Source organism: Thunnus albacares, chromosome 15 (genome assembly GCF_914725855.1).
Source record: "Thunnus albacares chromosome 15, fThuAlb1.1, whole genome shotgun sequence".
Classification (NCBI taxonomy): domain Eukaryota; kingdom Metazoa; phylum Chordata; class Actinopteri; order Scombriformes; family Scombridae; genus Thunnus; species Thunnus albacares.
In genome coordinates, this window is record NC_058120.1 from 21,696,234 (window position 1) to 21,715,359 (window position 19,126).

The 19,126-nt window shown below is 39.3% G+C and overlaps 1 protein-coding gene across 5 annotated transcripts in view; it reads left to right on the forward strand.

Annotated features, from left to right (window-relative positions):
* The first annotated feature begins 270 nt into the window (after positions 1–270).
* The window catches only part of dtnbb (dystrobrevin, beta b), a 34,493-nt gene continuing 15,637 nt past the window's right edge, over positions 271–19,126 (forward strand). For 2 of the 5 annotated variants that reach the window (XM_044374316.1, XM_044374318.1), the window contains exons 1-11: positions 271–526; positions 2,809–2,855; positions 4,539–4,606; positions 4,866–4,946; positions 5,070–5,283; positions 8,641–8,726; positions 9,034–9,188; positions 9,288–9,393; positions 10,609–10,775; positions 12,723–12,847; positions 18,501–18,575. In XM_044374316.1, the coding sequence (XP_044230251.1) occupies positions 4,540–4,606; positions 4,866–4,946; positions 5,070–5,283; positions 8,641–8,726; positions 9,034–9,188; positions 9,288–9,393; positions 10,609–10,775; positions 12,723–12,847; positions 18,501–18,575 (1,076 nt within the window). In that variant the 5' untranslated portion in view covers positions 271–526; positions 2,809–2,855; position 4,539. The remainder of the gene's footprint in view (positions 527–2,808; positions 2,856–4,538; positions 4,607–4,865; positions 4,947–5,069; positions 5,284–8,640; positions 8,727–9,033; positions 9,189–9,287; positions 9,394–10,608; positions 10,776–12,722; positions 12,848–18,500; positions 18,576–19,126) is intronic. The other 3 variants (XM_044374319.1, XM_044374320.1, XM_044374317.1) reach the window with 2 other exon arrangements.

A 19,126-nucleotide genomic window follows, 5' to 3' on the forward strand; every position in this document is an offset into this window, starting at 1 on the left:
TCTCCTTTTACTGACATTTTATAAACCAAAAAAAAGAATCGATTAATCTGGAAATTAATCGCCAGATTAATCAATAATGTTGCAGCCCTATTGTCCATACTATTCATACTCTGTCTCTTGTGAACTAAACTGCTGTAGTGCCCCTTTAAACGAAATTTAATCAGTATTTCTTGTATCATCTCCAGTCTATTATACTGAGGATCATAATTCAGAGCAGCAGCAGCAGCAATAGTAGTAGTGCGCCTTTAACCAGCGTGCGTGCGCACATGCGTAAAGTGTAGTAGGTGGTCGCGCATGGCATCTCCGTGCCTGCTTGCGCTCTGCCGTCCTCTGCCGCTGGGTCGCTGATGATGCCGAGCGGAGCGGGGCGCTCGTGCATCTCTATGTGCGGCTACAACCGCAGTTCCCAAGATTGAAGTCGAATGAAACGGGAGAGGAGCTCGAAATACGATGATGGATGGTCCGAACCGTTTCTCATCGCTCGGACAGCTGTAACGTCGGCGGAACAAGCGTGGATTCATCAAAGGTGAGAGTGCGGCTGTGAATCACGGAGGAAATATCCTCCTTATTCACCCCGGACCACTTATCCTCCCCATCTGATGCTGCTGCTGCTGCTGCTGCTGCCGATGATGATGATGATGATGATGCTCTAAACGCAACCTGCGTGATTTTCCTCCGGTAAAGGCCAGCTCTCTGCTCTGCCTCTCACTCGGCTGTCGATACACCAGTGAGAATAATAATAATTTTTTTAAAAAAAGATGCAGGATTGCCATTGTTTCACATCCAAAAAATGATGGACATCACGACACACCATTCACAATGGAAAAAATAAGGTAAATAGGCAGTTAAATCAGCAATATGGCTGCGTTTTGTGCGGTTCCGTCGCTTCAGAAGTAAATTTTAAGTGTTGCACTGTGAGAATTGAGGCTCGCAGAAACAGAGGAGTGAATGATATCAGCGGAAGGGAGATACTGCAGTAACCGAGTCCTTATGTTGACTCGCGTCAAAGGATGTTGTCATTACCTCGAAGCTGAAGGTGCGGTTACAGTAAAAATGCACCTTTACAGGCCTTTACTCATTATTAAACAGTCTTACTGTAACACACATCAGAACTATTGTGTGCTTGAGATCATTTATGTGCAAATGAGTGATTACAGTGTTACAACAGAGCTTTACCTCAGTCATATCACTGATTCTGCTCTGTGCCTTTGAATGTGCTCCGGTCTGTGAATTCATTTTGTCATGAATTATTGAGGATTTGCCTCTTTTTCCTTCATCTTACATAAAATACTCAACTTGTATCACAAACTGTCATTTGCTGTCATGCAATGCTCACAGTTTTTTTGTTTTTTTTTCTGCCAATGCAAGGCCCCGAGTTGCCTACTCATGAATTTCTGCAGTTACTTCATAGGCTGAATATTTACAATGAACCATTGTGTTATTTTGCTGACATGTGTCTGTTGGGTCTCCCACTGCACAGCAAATGTTTTCTAGCCTTTTTCCCCAAAGTGCAGCGGTGCTTCTCTGACATATCACCCCTAAAAAAAAAAAAAAAAGACAAATACAATTTGTGTTGCCCCATTTAGGACCCAATTTAAGATGTAATTGGGCTCGCCAAGTGTCTCCAAGTGCAGTTGTGGTTAAAGTGAACCTTTAATCCTGACTGGGGTTGGTGTGATGATTTTGCTGTTGAACTTCAAAGAAGAACCACAATACTTTTTCAGAGCATTAAAATTTGGATTTTTAAAGCAAACATGCCAAATATTCTCTGGTTATATCTCCTCAAATGTGCGTTTTTTTCTGCTTTTCTCTGTTTTATATTCATTGTATTTTTTATATTTCATTATAAAGTGAATATCTTTGGTTTTTGGACCGTTAGTTAGACAAAGAAGTCACCTTGAGCTGCGGGAAATAATGATTTTTCACTGTTTCTTGGCATTTCATAGACTAAATCAATAAATCAAGAAATAAAAATAATCAGAAATTAATACCTATTCTTTTAACTTATCAGTGAAATAATGCGTGAATTGAATAACGCTGCATTTTAGAGGAAGTGGTTCTTGCTGGTGCCTGTAAGAAGCAATAAAAAATATTCTACACAAGTCAGAGTAGCACGATTGTAACTTGAAAGAGGCACTGTCATGACAGTAGAGATCACTCTGAGAAGAGGAATGTCTCTAAAATGAGCAGGAAACTGGCTGGATACAAAAAAAAAAGAGGCAAGAAATAGAGAGAAACAGTCCCTGTCTGCAGAGTTCCTGAGGGTAGCAGAACCTTGGCTTCTTTGCTCTCGCTCAACTGGTCAGCTGATCGCCCCCCTCGGTTGGCGAACGTACCCTGCGAACATGCATATGATCCAGAGATGTTCGAGGGGGGCCCGGTCCCTTGGTCCAAAGCTGTCCAGGGGAACCCGGCGCTTCTTGCATATCGGCCACTCGTAATGTGCTCTGTGTCCGTCATCATTAAGTGGTTACTTTGCGGCTCAGTCAGTGTCATTAGCCCACAGGATGCAGTCACTGCTGAGCGGGATGTCATGGAGAATTATCATTTGCACAGACCACTGGCACTGGAGTGTTCCCCAGCCAGCTCACCAGTATCTCTACAGGAGGAGAGAGACGGGAAACAAAAGCACAAATTGAGAGTTAATGAAGTCCTTGAAGGAGGGAGAGAGGGTGGGGGGGGGGGTGTTAATTACTTATTTAAAAGTCAAATACATTTTGTCAGCAGGGAATAGCTTATCTCTCATAGTAATGGTGACATCAAGTGGAAAGATACCCTCACTAACTCTCTTATGACTTGTCTTCACAGGGTCGACGTGTAGTGGTTCACTTTGTTTGACATTCAGCCAGCGACAGGTAAATACTTTTAAAATCTTCATAAAATCAGATACACAATGCTGAAGTCTTTTATACAAAAAATGTCATGTATCATAATAATCATGTGGTAAAAGAAGATAGTATGTCTGTCATGTATCGTCTTACTGAAAACATGATGATGCTACAGTATTTACTACATATTAGACCACAAATGTGTGCTGCTAATTTGATGATGAGAGTGGAATATGACGACTATTTAGGAACATAACGTAAGATTACCGCTCAAGAACAATTATAGATAGCTGCAGCTGCAATAAAAATGACACGTACTACTGGAGAAATCACTTAAAACACATTAAAAGAATGAAGGAATGAATGAAGTAGTGAAACCTGTGTTGTTTCAAAGAGCCTTTGTCTTCTGCAAGTATGAATACTGAGGTGAAGCCAAAACAGACACCTACAATCCCTTTTAAAAATGCACAACACAGAAGTTCAATAAGCATCAGCACAAAAGTTGAAATTGTTCATTTGATGTACAGTCTTTGGTATAAAAGTCGTGAGCGCTCTTTTTGTTCCTCTGTACGACGTCTGATACCTGCATTGTAGTCAAGATTATTTATGTCTTTTATAAGACCGAACTCTTTTTTTCCAGTTTTGTCTTTGTGCAGCTTATTTTAATGCAAAATACAGACTGTCAACACACTTCAGGAGTAGTTTGACATTTTGGGAAATTCCCTTATTTACTTTCAGTTAGATGAGAATATTGATACCACTTAATAATGACACAAAAACCGAAGTGTAAAATGACAATTTGTGGATTTATGGGGGGTTTTACATGTCACACTGTTTCTTGGGCAGATTCTTATCGTCACTGTGAAGTTTCCAGGCAAACAGCAGTAGAGTCACAACACGTTTTTTTGTACAGATTAAATAAATAAGATATAACATGTTAATTAATGTGCTTCAGAGGTGCTTGTGAGTGGATTTTGTTACTTTTGGACAGAGCCAGGCTAGCTGTTTGCCCCCCGTTTCCAGTTTTTATGCTATGCTAAGCTAAGCAGCTACTGGCTTTACCTTCATATTTCCCAAAATGTCAAACTCTTCCTTTGAATTAAAGTCACAGTTTTGTCAACATTACATTTTCTTAGTTGTGACTGAGCACCTCAGGGGCTTTTCATGATACGTTGCTGTATAACAGTGCCACTTTTATGAACACATCTCCATATTTTATCACTAATTAACATCATGAAGAATTTTTTTTTTAAAAAATAGCAGGTTAGTCAGATTATTAGGCTACTGTAGGTTTTCAAAATCAGTTCTATAATTGTTGTACCAGTTGTAAAAACTATAAATTTTGTCCCTTTAACTGGTGTCATCCTCCTTTAAACAGCCAACCAAAGCTAGAACATCTATATATTTCACAAACTGAGTTGCTGATGTGATGACTAATACAGTCCTTGATGCACAGGGTGAATAATAAAGAGGAAAGAATGCACACATACATACCAACCCATCTATATTCTTCTCTTTAGTCCATTCTCTCGAAACATTTTTCTTCAGTTGCAGTAATAATGTATATATATATATATATATATGTATAAATCATGCTGACTTGTTTGGTATCTGAATGATTGTGGACAATGAAAGGAGCTGCGTGTCGCATTTATTAACAAGCTGAGTGTCTGAACAGTGTTACATGCTCTGCTGTTTGATGTGCCACAGAATGATCGAGGAAGGCAGTAAACGAGGCAAGGCCATGGTGGAGAAGAGGCAGCTCTTCATGGAAATGAGTGAGTTGACTGAGAAAAATGTCTTTTCACTATTCATAGTCAGAACCGGCTCATGTAATTCTTTGACTGGCTCTAAGTTGCGCAGGAGATGCGTGGTTTCTCACACATATAATTCCTCCCACACAAACACAGTGATAGTGTTTAAATGTACCCTGAGTAATCCTGATTATGTTTGTAAGGAGTTTAATTTTATTTCTGCACTGGACATTTTATTGGAGATTTGTTGATTTGAGAATTTCTTTATGGTTTTGTTTTTCAGGAGCTCAAAACTTTGATGTTATCAGACTGTCAACTTATAGGACTGCCTGCAAACTCCGGTTTGTGCAAAAGAGATGCAACCGTAAGAGCATGATTCTTAAAAGATTTTCCCCTGTTTTTAACAGATATGACACTGTGCTACCAATAGAAACATTGGTTCCAACATGCACAAGCTTAATTGATCACAGTCTGCCCCCTCTCACAGTTCATCTGGTGGATGTCTGGAACATGATCGAAGCTTTTCGTGACAACGGGCTCAACACATTGGACCACAACGCCGAGATCAATGTGTCGCGGCTGGAGACTATCCTGTCTTCCATCTACTACCAGCTCAACAAGCGGCTGCCCACCACCCACCAGATCAATGTGGAACAGTCCATCGGGCTGCTGCTCAACTTCATGGTGGCCACCTATGACAGGTATGGTGTGGGTGTGTTACCACAGAGCAGCACTTTACTCTGTAGGTGGTGAATCAGCTTTTCTATTGTTCGGATAGCTTTGCTGCAGATATCAAAACAAGTATAATCACACACAGTTGTTACTGAGGTGGAGATGTTAACATTTGATATGTGTTCAACAAACATGACTCAAAACAAAAATCTTAAATGCTAATCAACAACCAGTTCAATTCAGATCTTTATTGTAGCACAAGAGGAAATTATTAATGCAACAAAGCAGCATAAAAACTCCATAAAAAGTCTGTGTGAAATAAAAACATGTTATGAATAAGACTAAGGATAAGAAAAGTGCCTGCCTCTATTAGGGACTAATAAGCAAGTTGGCAGGTTCATATGGTTTATTTGATTTATTGCACATGGAATCAATGAAAAATTGAACCTGCTGCACCTTATTTTCAGCAACCTGTATCACTGAGCGGATGGCAGGATGTAATATTCCTCAAACAGAAGATTGTCCAGATTTGTTAAGATTGATTTTAGTGTTTTGTGCATTTAACAAAAACATCTGACAGAAAGGCTGCTTATCACCTTGACAGTGCTGCCCCAGATGATAACTGTAATATCATGTGGTGAATACTTTTAACAGCTGAGGAGAAACACTTTACCACGTAAAGTGTTGTTCAGTCAGAACACCCTGGAACCAATTTCAGCAAGACTTTCCTGACACTGAGCTCAAAGCCCCCCTCTGGCAGAGCCTCAGATACACATTTGATGATCAGAAACACATATTCAAGAAACATTCAAAAACAACTAAATGCTAATACAGGAGAAGCTGGGGGAGTTAAAGATCTGGAAGCAGTGTAGCAGCAAGGATGCAGAGCTCAGCGTTAAGGTGTGCAGACTGAATAAACACCAAATTTTTATATGGACCTTTATTGTGACAAATAGGTCAAGGCTCCGTAATTGTTTCATGTGTCAACTGTCTTATTGCCATAAGTACTTGACAATCAACTCACAGGCAACTCATTCAATATTTTTAAGCAAAGTGAAAATACTTAGTTTCCAAGTGAGAATGACTTACTTTCAACAGTCAGCTGATAGACATTTAAACATCTACTGATACATGTTTGTGTTGTCACCAGAACCAGTTAAAATACAGTTATACTTACACTAACAAGGGATCAAGAGAAGTTTTGTTTACACTAGAAAGAGGATGATGCATGTCAGAAAATAGAGTTTAAATTTTTACCCCACTGTGTAGTTTTAATGCATTCAGGCATTCAGTCTCACTGTAGATATATATGGATCAACACAGTAACTGATTATATTAGGGCTGCAACTAATGATTATTTTCATTATTGACTAAATCGCTGATTATTTTCTTGATAAATCGATGAATTGTTTAGTCAATAAAACATCAAAAAGAGAAAGAAAAAGTCCATCACAGTATCCTACAGAACAAGGTGACATAAAATATGTCGATTTTCTGACAAATAGTCCAAACTCAATTCACTAAGACCATAAAAAGCAGTGAATTCTCACATTTAGGAACCCTAAAACTATCAAATGTTTTCTTTCTTTCTAATTGTTGCAGCTCTGGATTCAATTTTTTTCACTTATTCAGTTGTCAGGGATATTTTAATGTGAACATTAAATAATAGCATTCGCCAGGATTGAAATGCAGAGAGGTTTTTCAATTATCTGGATCTTTTTGTTCTGCTACATTTTCTGCAGCTTTTATTTAAATTGAGCAATTCAAGCAAATTCAACTCAACTACTTAAATTCTAAGTAAAATAACTCAGAGCATTCTCTATTTTGGCAAGGAAATTGTTTGGAAATGAAGGACCTGTAAAATAAAGCCTTATTATTTTATTTTCCAACACAAAAGTCTAAATGCTGCTTCAAATGCCACTCAGCCTCCACTCTGCCAGCAATAACATTGTAATTGAAGACATTGGCCCGAAGGAATCATGTTTAAATGTACTGGAATAAGCCTAAAGAATACAGTCCATGTCCAAGTTTTTAATTGTACTGTAAAATGTAAACTCCACTCAAGGTTACTAAAAAAAAAAGATCTCAGTGTCCTCAATGGTAGCAACAGCCTTGATTTCACTGTACAAACAATCCATCCAACAAGGTTTTAGGCCTCAGAAAACTTGGCAATAAGCTGACGAATATTGGAACAAACAAAGATCTTTGTCCTCCATCTCCCAATAGACAACAGAGTGTGCTGTGTTAAAGAAAATACCTGAAGTAACTGAAGTAGCCCTGGTGACGTCTTACTGTATATACCTCCTCTTAATGCCTGCTTTGTGCTCAAGGCCCCAGACTTTGTGAATCATGGAGAGCATGAGGTTTATTATTGACCGTAAAGCTCTCTCTCATTATTGTACCTTGTATGCTCAAATTGATTGGCCTCTTGCCCTGTCCATTCATGTGGCCCATTCAATTGGTTTACTTTTATCTGTAAGGCCATTCTGGCGCTGCTTCGTTATTATTCATGCTGCCCTATCTCTGGAAAACTTCGTGGAAATTACTGTCTGCGATCACAGGAAGCGGTCTCGCTATCTGTCCCTGAGGTCCAAACTGAATTAGGCAGAAGAGCTTTCATGTACTCTATTACCTCTGCTCGGAAGCCGGAGCTAAATGAATCTGAAATGAAAGAGCCGGTCTCTCTTGGCAAGTTAAAAAGATTTTAAGGAATCTAAATAATTACCTGTATATACCTTGTTAAGATGTAATTTAAGGCCTAGTTCATGATTGCTGATGATTTTCGACATGTGTTTCAAATATATATTCTCGCTCATACAGATCGCTGTATGTTACGTTTATCTTGACGCCATTTTTTCCCTTTATTTTTAAATCTCAAATTTGTAATCTCAGCAGAATTGTCTGGTTAAATCCACGAAATAGAATAAAGCAAAATGCATTTTACTTTTCATTGTAACCTTTGAATGATAATAATAATAATATTTCTGTGCAAACATGGCATTATCCTTTACTAAAGTGAGTCTATGTAACACCTCTAATACTTCTCTTCTCCCTGTATGAGATTTCTTTCTTTTATACATAATTCCTGACAAATAAATGTAATAAACTAAACTAAAACACAGGGTGACAGTTAAACAAGTGGAAAAGAGTCATAAAGTCAGTATTTACATAGCAATCACCGCCTAAAGTTAGCTAACATTAGCATCCTAAAGCTACTGGTCATACCACACCAACAAAGGTTGTAGTGGCAAAACTTCTGAGTTTATTGAAATGAATATGGGTGCATTAAACGTCTCACTTCTATGACTAAGATTGTGTTATTATGTTAAGTCACATAGTCATTCTTAAATGTACTGATGAAACGTCACCTCTCTCTCTACTTGCAGTGAAAGCCATGGGAAGCTGACAGTCTTCTCAATGAAATCCATGCTGGCAACGATGTGTGGAGGGAAAATTGTGGACAAACTACGTTGTAAGTTCATATTTGACTACCTTACATATAGCGTGTAAGAATATTTAGAGCTGCCTTTTTTTAAAAATCTGATCTGGTTAGCTGCAGATGTCTCCTGGGACAGCTGCAGTCTTCATGTAGTTGCTCACATTAAACACACAGGGGCACTGTTGGTGCATGCAGAATTCATTTGCTTTAACTGTACATGTTTTAACTCTCTGCAAAGTGTGTGCACCATGGATCAATAGTTTCCATTCACAGGAATGTCAAAAGCCTTTTTGCACTCTGTTTTTGCAGAGCATTAACTCTGGCATTTTCTGTCTCTCAGATATTTTCTCACAGATCTCTGACTCAAGTGGAGTCATGGTGTTTGCTAAGTTTGATCAGTTTCTTCGGGAGGTGCTGAAACTTCCCACAGCCGTGTTCGAGGGCCCCTCGTTTGGTTACACGGAGCATTCAGTGCGGACGTGCTTCCCTCAGCAGGTAGGAGGAGGATACTTATTCCTTGCAGGGGATCTTGTAGCTAAACTCTATTGATGAGCATATGTAAACGGATGCATGCATGTGTGTGTTTGTATCTAGAAGAAGATCATGCTGAACACGTTTTTGGATGTGTTGATGGCAGATCCTCCGCCTCAATGCCTCGTATGGCTACCGCTCATGCACCGACTCGCTAATGTTGAAAATGGTAAGACCTGGACTCTCAACTGTTTATATTTACACTGTATGCCCATGTTGAAGTTTCAACATTTGAACATGCCAGCTTCTCATTTATTCTTTCTGAATTTTAAACTGATATTGTCCAATAAACTTACCTTAAAATGGTGTTCCCCAACCAGGATAACTTGTATTTCTGCAGTTGTCAGGGGTACATGGAAAGATTGTGGAGCAGCTCAGCAAATCTGGAAAAAAAAAAAAAAAATTATAATTTAGTAAAAAATATGTCCACATGTTTGTGTGCAGGAGGAAAATAACACAAATATGATTATAAATTGGTGTGAGGTTGATCTTAAAGTATATTTATTGTCACAATAACTGTCAGGTATGGAAGTCAACGTACAAGTTCAATGCTTGAATTGCATGCAAACTCATTAGCACATGAACAGAGTTGAAAGAGCTGAAAAGTAATGAATAAAATAGTTTAAACATTCAACTTCTGCCACATCAAGTGACAGTATAAATGCAAATTCAACCAAAACGAATGAGAAAAAGAAAAAGTGAGCACAAGCCTAAACAATTCCAGGATTGCTATGTGAAAAAAAGGTTGCAATATCAATATTATATAATTAAAGGAACAGTGTGTAAGATTTAGTGGCATCTAGCAGTGAGGTTGCAGACTGCAACCAAATGAGTACACCTCCCCTCCCCCTCCCCCTCCAGACATATAGAAGAACCTACGGTGGCCACGAAACTCGCAAAAAACGCAAAAGGCCCTCTCTAGAGCCGGTGTTTGGTTTGTCCGTTCGCTGCAGAAACATGGTTTTGCAACATGGTGGCCTCTGTGGAAGAGGATCTGCTCCCTATGAAGATGTAAAGGGCTGATTCTAAGGTAACGAAAACACAACAGTTCTTATTTTCATGTGATTATACACTAATTAAAACGTACATATGCATATACATATTATATTCCAGTTCTGCCAAGTCCGTTCCGCTAGATGCCACTAAATTCTACACACTGGTCCTTTAATAGTGTTATGTAACGTCCAGTTTAAAATAATTTCAAATGAATACATTTGGAAGATGAAGACTGTGTATGTAAAGGAGTGCTTGAGTTCCTCTGATAGGGCTGTGGGAGTACATACATTTTCTGTTACCCTTTTTGTGACCCTGTAAGTAGAGATTTTACTTATACGGAGAAAACACGAAAAGAAAATCCTCCCTTTGTTATGTTTTCACTACTCAGTCTTCCATCCGGTGGAATGTTCATATTGCCGGAGTGAGAGCATGATGGGTTTCCGGTATCGGTGCCAACAGTGCCATGGCTACCAGCTCTGTCAGAGCTGCTTCTGGCGTGGCCATGCTAATGGTCCCCATAGCAACCAGCACCAGATGAAGGAGCACTCATCTTGGGTAAGACAAAGCCCTAATGACTTTCAATTTTACATTGTGTTTTTCCCTTTTCTAAACAATTCAAAAGTCAATATCTCTCTGAGTGCGTGGAATGATTTTACAACATAGCACACCATTCAGGCGTCTCCCTACATTTCCTGTCCTCTCAAAGCAATCCAAGGGGGATTTTATGGTGGGGTTTTTTTTACTCATTTTGGTAAGTGAAATTGTATTGATTGAATTCACTATGTTGCCGCATTTCCCCAAGGATTGATCATTATATTATAAATCGAAACAAGGGAAGTCATAGGCGCTGGATCCCAAATCCAATTCCCATCTCACTCAGTTGTACACAGTGAAGAATGACTGATTCATGAAACCTCAGGACTGGGATGACATGCCTGAGTGCGTGAAACACAAAACAATGTCTGAAATATAAAAAAAAGCATTCATGCTATTTATCAGAAAGGTTAGGTGGATAAATCATTTTATCTGATATATCAGGCCACTATTGGCTTTTTACTTTTGGGACAAATTGGTGTAAATCATATGTCTATGAGACACATCTGTGACATTGATTACCACATGTCATTTGGTTTCTAGTGTTCAAAACAACCTGTCATGTTTGTCTTTGACATTTGGAAATATTTTCCATTTGCCACTATTCTGATTAACTGGCATTATTACTAACCATAGCTGCTCTAACAGGCCTCTTACTCAGCGCACTATATTTACTTTTCAGCTTTTATATGTGAATGTCAGAATTTTAAAGTGTAAAATGTATGCATTTTATAGACAAAGACGGGCTATTTCATTTCTATTACACATTCATAACAGGTGAACTAAATGTTCTTTACATCAATGCACACAGGAACATGTAACATATATAGAATAACACAATAGATTTAAATACAAGAAAGTGCAACATGAACATAGTCGTGATAAATCTCTGTTCATCAGGAAGTTTGTACCACAATAACCAAAGCCACTAACATCACCATAAGTCCCCTCAAAATAAAAATAATTTTTGCTAAAAAAAACCCACAATGCAATATTTCGCTTTTGCTTGATATGTTTATTACAGTTACTATTTGTGAATCTACATCTTAATTTACTACTCACTCTGAGGGGGAGTTTTGATTGGCTTGTTTAAATATTGTCGTCAAATTAAAAAGTTGGTTAAAATGTGAGGAGTAGTTACCAGTTTCGATCTTCTGCTGCACTTAATTAGTATGTTTGAAAGCAAAATTTACCCCAAGTGTAGATAATTCCTATTTTTCTTAATATCTGATGTCTATCAACTTTATAAAAACCTTTCTCCCTCACAACAGTTGTGTAAAAATTTATGCACACAGTATCTTCCATCAAAAACCCATTGTAAAAATTTTGGTACTGTATTTTATAGTTACGCTGCCTACGTGTCATCGAGTGTTACTGTAATTACCTGTTTCAGACTTGTAAACATCTTTTATGTTAACATCAAAGTTGTAATTATGACTGGAAAACATGATGATGACTTAAAGGTCCAATATATCTTCCAATTATATGGGAGCACATAACAAATATGTTGTTCAAGATACTTAAACCCAAATTTAATGGATAAGGTGTTAAATTGTCATTCCACAGTTGCTCGATGATGTGAACGTACACAAGTCGTACTCTACCCTCCATCACTTCTCATACGTGAAGTGAAAGCAGCATAATGGCCAGATTGCAGTGCAGTTTTAGGGCTGTAGTGCAGCTTGTATAACAGCACCGCAGCCACCAGAACCGCATCTCAAGTAGCGGACTGAATATGCACAAACTACTGCTGATCCACACTTTTGACCGAGTAAACAAACTGTTGACCTAGTTATGTAAATTACCCCTGCAGCAGCTTAAAACTGTTCCTACTATTCTGACACGATGACAGCGGTGAATACAACACACAAGGTGACAGATACTCTGTTTTTCCCGCCCTCTTCACAGAAGTCTCCGGCCAAAAAGCTGAGCCACGCAATCAGTAAATCTCTAGGCTGCGTCCCCATCGGAGAGCCACCGCATCCTGTGTTCCCCGAACAGGCAGAGAGACCACAGGAACTCACCCATACTGTGTAAGAGCCTCTCCAAGGCATTTGTTACCACTATTTGTGTCATTAATGAGGGACACCCAACTGATTTGTTGATGAACAGCACAGTAGTACCCAGTGTGCTAATGATCTATAGTTGTTCCCGTCATGTAACTGCCTCCATCTTTCCATTTCGCTGTCACCACATGACTGATAGTGTGCCATCTTGCTAAGATGTCAAGCCCCTGATTATTTGCTAACACGGAAATGCTGATATACTACGCTAAGGTTCAGCCACCGCTGCCGTTAAGAGCGCAGTGGTCCTCATCAGTCTGTTGGCAATGAAACAGGGACGGTGGTATAAATCTCACACTCCAGGCTTTGAGGCTCCTGGAAGTCATTATAGGAAATGCATTATATTCTGCTGCTGTCTTAAACCTGGCACACTCATTTACATTTCAGTTGAAAAATAGTGCGATTTCCATAATCAATTCCACCACCGAGATACATCCGCAGTAGCTCGCATCGCTAAGGTCACTTCATATTTTTCACATCATCGTTATGCCGAAACTGACGGTTTTTGGCCTCCACCAAGACAAAATCAAATAATGTTTCAGATTTTAAGAAGTGATTTATGATTTTGCTTGTTCATGGCATTAATAGGATTATAGGGAATAACAACTTTCTCATTTGAGCTTTCAACATTTCTCGTGGCGCATTTCATAACAAAATCCTGCTTCATATTCCAGTCACGATCATAAATCTACAGTAAGCTGTCTGTATATGCTTTTGCTGCTGGCAAGTGTCAGTGAGTAATTGATAGTGAGCTACATCACGGGGGAGAAACTAGCTCAGTGAATGCCAAGAAATATAGACACAACATAAATACATCAACATGATTTCCTGTTTTACTGCACGATAGATACCATCATCTCTGAATCAGTTCTCATCGAGGCTCTGCCCACTGGCAGGAGGATTTTTTCTGCATTGTGCCCAAACTTATGCATTTAAGATGAAGTTTACATTTGCATATATTTACAATTCATCACAATGCGGAGAATCAACTGTCAACCCGGATGTTTTCCTCCAACTGAGAGATGAGGCGATTGGATTATCCTGCGCGGTATAGGCTGTGTAGCATGAAATTACATCACACAAGTAGATTAATATTGATTAAAATAAAATTTGTGGCTAGGACTATTTTTGGATTATGTCTATCCAGTGCCCTCAGCGAGCAGTAATCCGTGTCATTTTTTTGTTTTTTTGTTGGTTTTTTTTTACGATTTTGATTATTTGAGATGATGGAGGCCCTGTGAATATTGAGTCCTGTCCTGGAAAATTCACTTGGGGCTCTTGATTATATTGGATTTTATTGTACAGCAGCCTTTCATTGTAATTCTTTTTCTCAGAAAGATTTTTCCTTGAACTAAGGCTCCTGTTTGAGCATATTTTACTTCAAATTAAAGATGTATTATTCATCACGCACAGCCATATATACTATATCTCTGTGATACCTCTAAAGATGAAGTTTTCGGGTTGAAATTGCAGGAACTTCTTGTCGTTATGTTCTCTTTAAGACTTTAAAGGACAAAGTGCATTTTCATGCTCTCACAGATGACATTTCAAGGTTGGTGGCTCTGTGTGTGTGTGTGTTCACTGACTTTTAGGATAATGGATATGACTGTTGACCCCTGAGACTTGTTTGTATGTCTCTGTGTATCTATTGTTATGTCTGACACAGGGACGTCTCTGTCTTTGATGATGGAAAAATATCTACCTTTGTTTCCTAAAGCTTTTATGTTTTGTTATTCGTGAGGTGATAAAGTAGCACGCCTCTCATCAACCATGAAAAGATGTTTTTTTTTTAAACACGACAACCTTTCAAAATATGTATTCATCAGTGACTGCTGTGCTAATTTTGGTTCGGATTTAATGCGTCCATACTTAGCTATCCCGTTTTTAATGTCAAATCATTCCCAGCTGATATAAAACGAGTCTATTTGTACGCATGCAGATGAAGATATGCAGAATTTATGACACATAATTTGAGATTATGACATTTAAAGGAATAGTTTGACATTTTTTCTTCCTGAAACTTAGATGAGAAGATCAATACCTCTCTCATGTTTGAGAGTGGTATCGATCTTCTAATCTAACTCTCAGCAGGAAAGCAAATAATTCCCCCCCAAAATTGAACTTTTCCTTTAAATACAACATACCAATTATAAACCCTACTTCTGCACTCTTTGTAGTCATTAGTATGCAGACAAGCTGGCACTAATGGAGTAATTCCCATTTCTTTACAGTCAATTTCAGAGAAATTGTGGGTGAATACAGTAATTATCTGCCTACCATTCCCATGTTGATTTCCCTGCTGGCAACAGAAATCTTCGCTCAAACTGGATCCCTCAGATAATGAGTCACAGGAAAACTGCCATGTCTCCATTTTAGTTTAAAACTAGCACAGATAGTTGCCAGTCCTGATGAATGTTGTCTGCGGAGAGGTGTTATTTCACGTTGTAAACCAGGAGACATCCATCAGCGCGCTCTCTCAGGTGTGTGTACGTGCGTGTGAGGCTGACGAAGCACCTGTGAGTAAGTAATAATGGCAGAATCAGGGTAGAGCGTCAAGTTTGATCAAAACTCACAAATCGAAGGGACACGAGTCTCCCGATTGTCCAATCCCTCGCATCGTCTTCAGACATAGTGTAGCTATTCTGATGCTGTTTTGAAGTATTTACTGGCATCTGAAAGCAAAGACTAACAGCGAGCTGAGCTGTGAATTTTTCCCTCCGCTCAAGCTGTCAGCAAGATTCTTGGGGATTTGTGTTTTGGAGAGGAGTTATAGGTTTGGGATGCACCGTCTGTCTCAGGAACTTTAAATCTATGATACGGCTTCTTACCTTCAGACTTAGCACCGCTTCTGCTAGAAGACTTTAAGCACCAAAATAGTCTAAGAGTCCAAAATAGGCATCTTACCGTACTTTGCATTAATGTGGAATATGCACTATAGCGTCAAAATTCTCTATGAGCCATGTTTAATATTTAGCAACCAATTTTCCACTCTCTATATAATCCCCAGAAATCCCATAACATTTTTTAAATGCCTTCCTCTGTTTTACATCTTTTTTTACTCTCCGGGTCAATGCAAATTCCATCAATGTCATTAAAATGGAGAGAACAGGCATGTAATTCACTTTTCTGCGAGGGCGATCCATTGGGTTTTTATGGCTGAGGAACTGACAGCCTTGCGGGGAAATAGGAGCACTGTTGCCAGCAGGGAGGATGCTTCATGTTTGGGTATTATTTTTAGCCGGCTGAGGGCGATTGAAGGCAGCCATGCATCCGTTGTTGTCAGAAGTAAGGTGAATGTGTGAGGCGAATGTGAGCACTTAATTTTCCCTGTACCCCTGCCAACTGCCAAGTGCATGGAAAAGGGGGTGAGGGGGGGGAGAGGAAGGGAGGGGGGGGGGGTACATTGTCATTCACTGCACGCAGGTAACACAAGGCTTAGCGCATTGCAGACTTTGATCTCTTTGTGCCTAAATGTTGTGTCAATTCACTCCTGTTTGACCTCTGAGACGCCGGCTCCCTGACCGGACAATGTGTCCTCAGTCAACATTTATTTCTCAGTTGAACCACCATGCTGCAGACGCTGATGTGAATAAGTCTGTTAGAATTAATCCAAGTACTTAGAGGATGGCGTCCAAGTGAAAATAAATACTGCTACTCTGATGCTTTTACATAAGAAGCTTTTTTTTTTTTGTCGCAAATTGCTGTTCCACAAGAGTTATATTAGTGTACTCGAAAATGACTGATGATTATTTGATTATTATAGAAGGACAGCTGTGACTTATGTAACTCGCTGAAGGTAAGGGGAAGAGTTAAGATATGTAAATGCAATTATAGTGTAGACAGTAGGGGGCAGTTCGTTTTTGTCCTGAAGAGATGAGAGTAGATTTGTGCTTTTTTTTTTTATTATTATTATTAGAGGTTGCATTAGATGTATTTTGAGCAAATGGCATTTTCTTAATTTTCTGTCCTCATGTCTCAGAGAGGTGAAAAGACAGAGTCGGAGCAGAGAGTTTCAGAGAGAGAGAGAGAGACGGAGAGGAGAGAGAGAGTGTATGTGTGAGCCAGAGAGAGAGAGAGAGAGAGAGAGAGAGAACCTACGTCGTCATAAAGTCATGTGACCGCCGAGTTTCCTTGGAGACAGCAGCAGTGTAGTACATTGAGATGCTCGCCTGCTCAGTTGAGGGCAGATTAGGCATCTGGCAACAGCAGCAGTTGGATGTATTTTGCCAGCCAGGCAGGTGCTTTCTCTCCTCACAGAGGTAAGTGATGCCTCGTGTCTAATGTGTTTAAAAGGAGAAGTTAACATTTTTCACATGGACTGGGCTTTTTTTTACTGAGACCAGATGGCAGCATGTGTGCAGGTTTGAGTAGTGACAGGGTTAACCTTGCTTCTTTTTTCTGTCTTTTAAGTGTTGTTCTCTTACGCATGCAAAATAACAATTAGCAGGATTGAATCTGTGCAAATGGCCTTTAAAAAACTGATAAATTACTCATGCAGGACTGTCCATGGCTTTCTTTTGATCTGTTAGGCTAGTCCTGGGAGAATTTCAAATGTATGAATAATTGCAGTATGTCTTTAAAAAGAACACACAAACCCCCTTGAGCATTCACATTAATGCAGGGAATATGTATTTTGGTTTGTGAAATTATTTGAATACAATTAGTGACCCAAAATTAAGCAATTCCTCCTGCTCTGATTTCTGTTTTGTGTTCAGTAGAGCTGTAATAATTTCTTCATGCATAAAGAAGAAGAGTATGCGTGCTGTTTAAGCACTATAGCCAAAAAAAAAAAAAAAAAGACTTATGCCTCATGCTGATAACAGTATTCTTCACAATTTGGATATAAATAGTTTCATCTGGCCCGAAATGCTGATTGGACAAATAAGCATAATAGGACACAATGTTTTTCAGTGTTTTGCTTTTTATGTGATAATGAGCGCTTTAAATAAAACAGTCAGTTACAATGGAATCAAGGCTGATAGCTACAGAGAGATACTCTGTGCAGATTGAAGAGATGCAACTACAGAGATATGGAAATTGAGTGCTGTCGTGAGCGGCTGCTATTTTCTGTGCCGGGCGAAGTGTGAAGCTGAGAGCACCTGAGTGATATTTTGATCCGTTAATGAGACCCTGTGGTCCCGGGGTTTTTGGGTTCTGATGAGCTCGCCGGGGCCACAGATTCAGCCGCCAGATGGACCCCATCGCTTTGTTTACTCGCACAAATTACCTCCCACAATGTCACCTTTCCTGGTTTTTCACAGACTTCCAGTTTAATTAGATTTTCTTGTCTGCTGTTGTTGCTCTTGCTCATGTTAATTAGGTTTAAGCTAACAGCCCTAAAAACATCTAAATTGCCATTCCCGGAAAAAGTCAATTATTCCGCAACAATTTTAAGTTAACACAGTACAACATGTTGCCTGTTTTGTGCTCCACACTCAGTGGTTTATAATGATCCCCCCTGCCTCCCCTCTTGCCCTCTTTTGTACAGTTGGATTAAATTGAAGTCAGGATCGCTGATTCATGCTTATTAATAAAATGCAAATGCCCTCTACTCCATTCCCCGGTGACAAGCACCACAGGCCCCTGCAGTATAGCATTAAAGACCTTTAATCTTGTCTTTTAGTCAGCCGAAACCAGTGGCCAGCAACATGAACGACACAATGCTCATGTCCTCTGGGGCACCTACTCCTACCAAAAGGTAAGCACCCCCAGGGATGATCTCACACTGTCTTTTTGAAGATATTATTCCACAGAATCAGATGCACTTCTGTGATGATTACCTCTAATGTATTCTTCAAAGATGACAAAATGTCACTTTAAGTCACACACACAAAAAAATGCGGAAATAAGTTCTTTTAATTCGCTCTGTGCTCAGAATAGGTGACAGATTCTCTCTAGTCTGTGGAAATAACAAGAATAGAGCGACAATTCAGGCTACAGATGTTATTTGTTCCCTCACACTTGACACACATTTTGTTGCATCTGAGCAGCATGCCCTTATGAGTGTATTTTTAGAGGAAAATTTGCTACGCTGTCACGAAGAATATGTGAGCACTCCCACTTAAAGGGCTAATTTGACAAATAGATGATGATAGAATTGGAGCCTCATCATCGTGTAAGCAGATAGCAGGCGAGGGCCCCCGTGAAGGTAATTGTCCTCTCATTTTAGCCATTCTCATTTAAAGGCCACCTCTATTATTATTTACAGTGGTAATGAACCATTGTAGTTATGAATTTGATAATGGAGAG